Consider the following 4,583-nt stretch of genomic DNA (forward strand, 5'->3'; position numbering starts at 1 on the left):
GGAGTGTTATATACTCCACTACAAGTAAAAGTCCTGCATTCAAAACCTTAAAGGGGCTGTACTCGAAATACTGACACAACAGCGTGCTGGGATTGCCTCCACATGGCTCTCACAGACCGTTCCCAAATACGTGAAACACCTACTTTTTTTTCACGGCCACATGCACTAAAATGCACGGTGGCCGGATCATTACAAACAACAAAGAAGTTCAGTTTACAACACACACAGAGGGATTGTGACTTCATTCTCTGCTCAGGCAACATTACTCCACTATATCTTTATACGGCAAATATTTGTTTGCTGCTGTATTATTTGTTCTAAATGTCGAGTACAGAACCTTTAAGTAAAATCATGGAAGTATGATACAATATACTTTATTGTCCCTTTTAAGGAAATTAGTTTTGGACTCCAAGCTGTCCACATAAATAATGCCTTGACAGTTCTAAACTAGGGCTGCATCTATCGATTATTTTAGTAATCGAGTATTCTACCAATTATTACATTGATTAATCGAGTAATCAGATAAGAAATACGTTTGTTTAATTGAAGAGCAATAATGTACAAATAGTTTGGTTTAATTTTCAGAAAAAGCTAAATTTGTATTGCCTACATTTCTTACAATATCTCTCAAAAAACTAAACATTAAGTGCAGTTAAGTGCGTATTACACTATAAAGAAAAAAAAATTATGAAATGCAATAACAACCTCAAACTAAGGCATACATTAAACATACATAAACATTACCTTAAGTTGTGCAACTTAACTTTCAAAACTACAAGTTTCAACCTGAGACTGATCTGTATATAGGCTTATAAGTATATATAAGTTATACTCAACCTATTTTAATTTATATATTTGATTACAATGTCACACAGCTCTGTTACACTTATGCTAGTAGATCGTTGATCAGCTGTTTTTCCGTGAAGAGAGAGAGAGAGTGAGAGAAAATGGTGCGTTTTTCCAAAGGGATAGTCAACAAGTCGGCTCTTTTAGATCAGATCGTGGTCACCGCTACGTATTTTCTTGTCTTTGATTTTGGTAGTTGTTGTGTTTGGTGTAGTTTCATCGTCCATACGACTCTGATTTACTTTTGTCGGGTCCGCTTCGTGGAATGGAGGATTAAGTTAGACTCCATGTTTTCTGTTGAGATGCTGAAGCACTGACGTCGTGCTATTATCGTGGTAAGCTAGTTCAATTTCACAGTAGACACACTGTACAGAGTTTTAGTTTTAATTACGTTTGAACTGATTCCAAACTTTGGACACTTTCTGTAGTTTTCTCCAGCCTGTCTCTTAGCCCCTCTCTGTTTACGCTCCCTTTCTTCATTTTGTAATCTGCACCGTCAGTCTTCATGGCATGTGTCGCCAGCAGTGTCAGCCCGGTGTGCGACAGTAATACAACGTTGGTAACGTTGATTAAACAAAGCTTCGAGGCAAATCATTTTGCATCGAGGTTTTTTTTGTAATCAAATTATTTGAATTACTCGAGGAATCGTTTCAGCCCTGTTATTAACAAAACAATACAGCACCAATTGTACCAGTCACAACAATAAATTGCACACATTCTGTGGTAAAAACATATTGCACGTACACCTAACCCCCCAGTAAAACATCATGAAACTATTGCACAATCTCTACAGCCTCAAGTAGCATTGTTTGACAGGTAGGAACAAATGAGTTTTTAAAACGAGTGAGTTTACAGCGAGGGACTCTGGATTGTCTGTCAGAGGGCAAGAACTCACACTCTGTGTGGAGTATATGTGATGGGCAAAATGTACTTAAAGTATCTGTGTTTTGCTATTAAATATGATGATTTTTGATTCCTATGTATGCTGCATCAATGTGTACGTTGCATTTTACTGCTGTAAGGTGTGCTTATTTTAACTACTTTATACTGTATGCTGTCCTGTGAGAACCACGTAGCTCTAAAAGTCAACTGTTCATGGTGTCAGAAAAAGAGCCCTGTTTTCAGCTGTGTGACGATGCAATTTCCAGCTGATGCAAGAGGGTTTTTAAATGGTTAATTTAGCTGAAGAAGTCGTAGAAGTTTCTCAATCCATAAAGGAACACTTTATCCCTCAGTTTATTGCAAACTCAATTGAAAATTACCACATGTAGAGATGCACTGTTTTCACTGGACAGGAAGGGTATGAGAAATTAACTAGCACCTATAGCTGTGAGTAAAAAGTACAATATTTTTCTCAGAGATACTGTATAGTGGAGTATAAAGTTGCATAAAATACAAGTACCTCCAATTTGTACTCAAGTACAGTACTTAAATGTAAATATACAGAGTTACATTCTAACACTGCATAGGCACACACATAGATGCTGTGAAGTGTCTCACACACACACACACACACACACACACACACACACACATGAACACGAACATGTGTAAACCATCAGAAACAATCCTGTGAGCGTGGAGAGCAGATCTACGTTTATGGCTCGCAGTAAAAACAGCCTTTCAGTTTGTCTGCTGAGTGATGCTGCACATGGGACGATGAAAGTGCTCTGTAATGGCCAACTGCTATAGCTGTAAAGCCTGCCTGATGGAGCCGTGATTTACAGTTGCCAGGAGCCGATGTAAAACACACAGAGGGAGGCGTGTTTATATGGGCGCCTATAGGGAGGGGAGGGGAACTTAGTTAAAGTGTTGACCAAGTGAACCCAGTAAAAGCACAGTGGTTACTGGAAGAAAAGAGTAGCTAAACAGACAGGCTTCTTATTTGGGGTGTCGGTAACAGGAGTAGCCATGTGTTGAGAGAGCTGCTTTGTGTCTTATGGAACTGAAGAAATATGTGAAATATGAGCAGATGTTTTCTGCTTTGTTTTGTGCATAACCAGTGCGCCATTCTGTAGTTGACAAAGTGTTTCAACATTTTCAGTGGTGGCATGTTTGTATCAATATATCTTAGGCCCCGATCAGACAGAGGGCATTTTAGCAGCCCCGGGCGGCCTTTTTAAAAGGGTTTTCAATGACAGTGAAGCGTTTTGCTCACTGGGTTTGCATTGCTCAGCGCCTCTTCATTTAACTTCACAGCAAAATAACGGTTTGCTTAAGATGGGTGATTCGATGGTTACCTAGCAAGAATCACAAAAAGACGCAACTTGCAGTGCACCTGTCTGATCACAGAAAAGTGAGAAAACAATAAAAAAAATATATATATATTTGCTCGACAGTAAAGTGATTTATCACACTTGATATAACTGCAGTCACTTGTTCTTTGTCCAATACATACATACTGGATTACTGTAGGTAGTTAAGCTCAAGACTGTGTAATAACAACCGTAAAATTGGTTTAAAAAAGTAATGGCACTCAAAAATATGATAATCACATCCCATATTATAACCTCTCTTACCTTTACCCCCCTCTGTAAATTTAGATTTTCATAAAGACATAATGTATTTCTTTGAAAACCATTAAACACTATTTCTCCTTCCTTCTCCTCTCTCCAGGGGTGTACTTGCCCCTTTTGTGGGAGCAGAGTTTCTGCTGGAAGAGCCCCATCGCTCTGGGCTACACGCGGGGCCACTTCTCAGCACTGGTGGCCATGGAGAACGACGGGTTCGACAATCGTGGCGCGGGCGCCAACCTCAACACAGACGACGACGTGACCGTCACGTTCCTGCCGCTAGTGGACAGCGAGCGGAAGCTGCTTCACATTCACTTCCTGTCAGCACAGGAAGTAAGGACCCCCTCCCCCCCCCACTGTGTCTACACCATTCCTTGTTTATTCTTTTGATTTCTCTTACGATTGATGCGTTTTTGTTACGGGCATGAAATCCCATTACTTGCAGGAGGTTTGTCTCGTCTGTGTGAGCAGGCCGAGCTTCAGCGGGAGAACATGATTTCCTGTGTTTAGAGTAGTGATAACACACCCCCCCCCCCCTAATGGCCATGTCTGTTTCCCCTTGTCCCTCAGATGGGTAACGAAGAGCAACAGGAGAAGCTGCTGCGGGAGTGGTTGGACTGCTGTGTAACGGAGGGCGGGGTTTTGGTTTCTCTTCAGAAAAGCTCCCGCCGCCGCAACCACCCACTCGTCACCCAGATGGTGGAGAAGTGGCTAGACGGCTACCGGCAGATCCGCCCCTGCGCCTCTTTGTCCGACGGCGAAGAGGAGGAAGATGACGACGACGAGTGACAAAACCGAAGCGGGGCGGGAGGCTGTCTGCGGGGGGGCAGGACTCCTCCCTCTTACAGTTCTCTTTTAATTCTGTTTTCCTTTCCCGACACGGACAAACTGTGAAAGCCTGCGGGAGAGAACAGGGAACCCACAAGCCCCCACCCACCCACCCACCCACCCACCCACCACCTCCGACAGAAGACGCTCCCACAGGCACTCGGACATTAACTTAAAACCCACTCAACACTTCACTCGGACATACCGACACTGACAAACTCAACTGCTGCGAAACACCGATTCGGGGAGAGAATAAAGGTTTACGAATGCAAATGCCCTTTGGATTTGTTTTGATTTTCAAATATAAAGGAAAAAAGTTATCTTTAATACATAGATGTAAATGCATGTGGTTGTTTAAAAAAAAAAAAAAAAAAAAAAAAAGAGTATAAGGAAATA

At 41.7% G+C, this 4,583-nt stretch overlaps 1 protein-coding gene across 1 annotated transcript in view; it reads left to right on the top strand.

The window, feature by feature from the left end:
- zranb1b (zinc finger, RAN-binding domain containing 1b) overlaps positions 1–4,583 on the top strand; it is a 22,728-nt gene extending 18,145 nt beyond the window's left edge. Inside the window, exons 9-10 of the mRNA XM_039784622.1 lie at positions 3,463–3,692; positions 3,930–4,583. Of these exons, the coding sequence (XP_039640556.1) occupies positions 3,463–3,692; positions 3,930–4,148 (449 nt within the window). The 3' untranslated portion in view covers positions 4,149–4,583. The remainder of the gene's footprint in view (positions 1–3,462; positions 3,693–3,929) is intronic.

Source organism: Perca fluviatilis, chromosome 19, assembly GCF_010015445.1.
Source record: "Perca fluviatilis chromosome 19, GENO_Pfluv_1.0, whole genome shotgun sequence".
Lineage (NCBI taxonomy): Eukaryota > Metazoa > Chordata > Actinopteri > Perciformes > Percidae > Perca > Perca fluviatilis.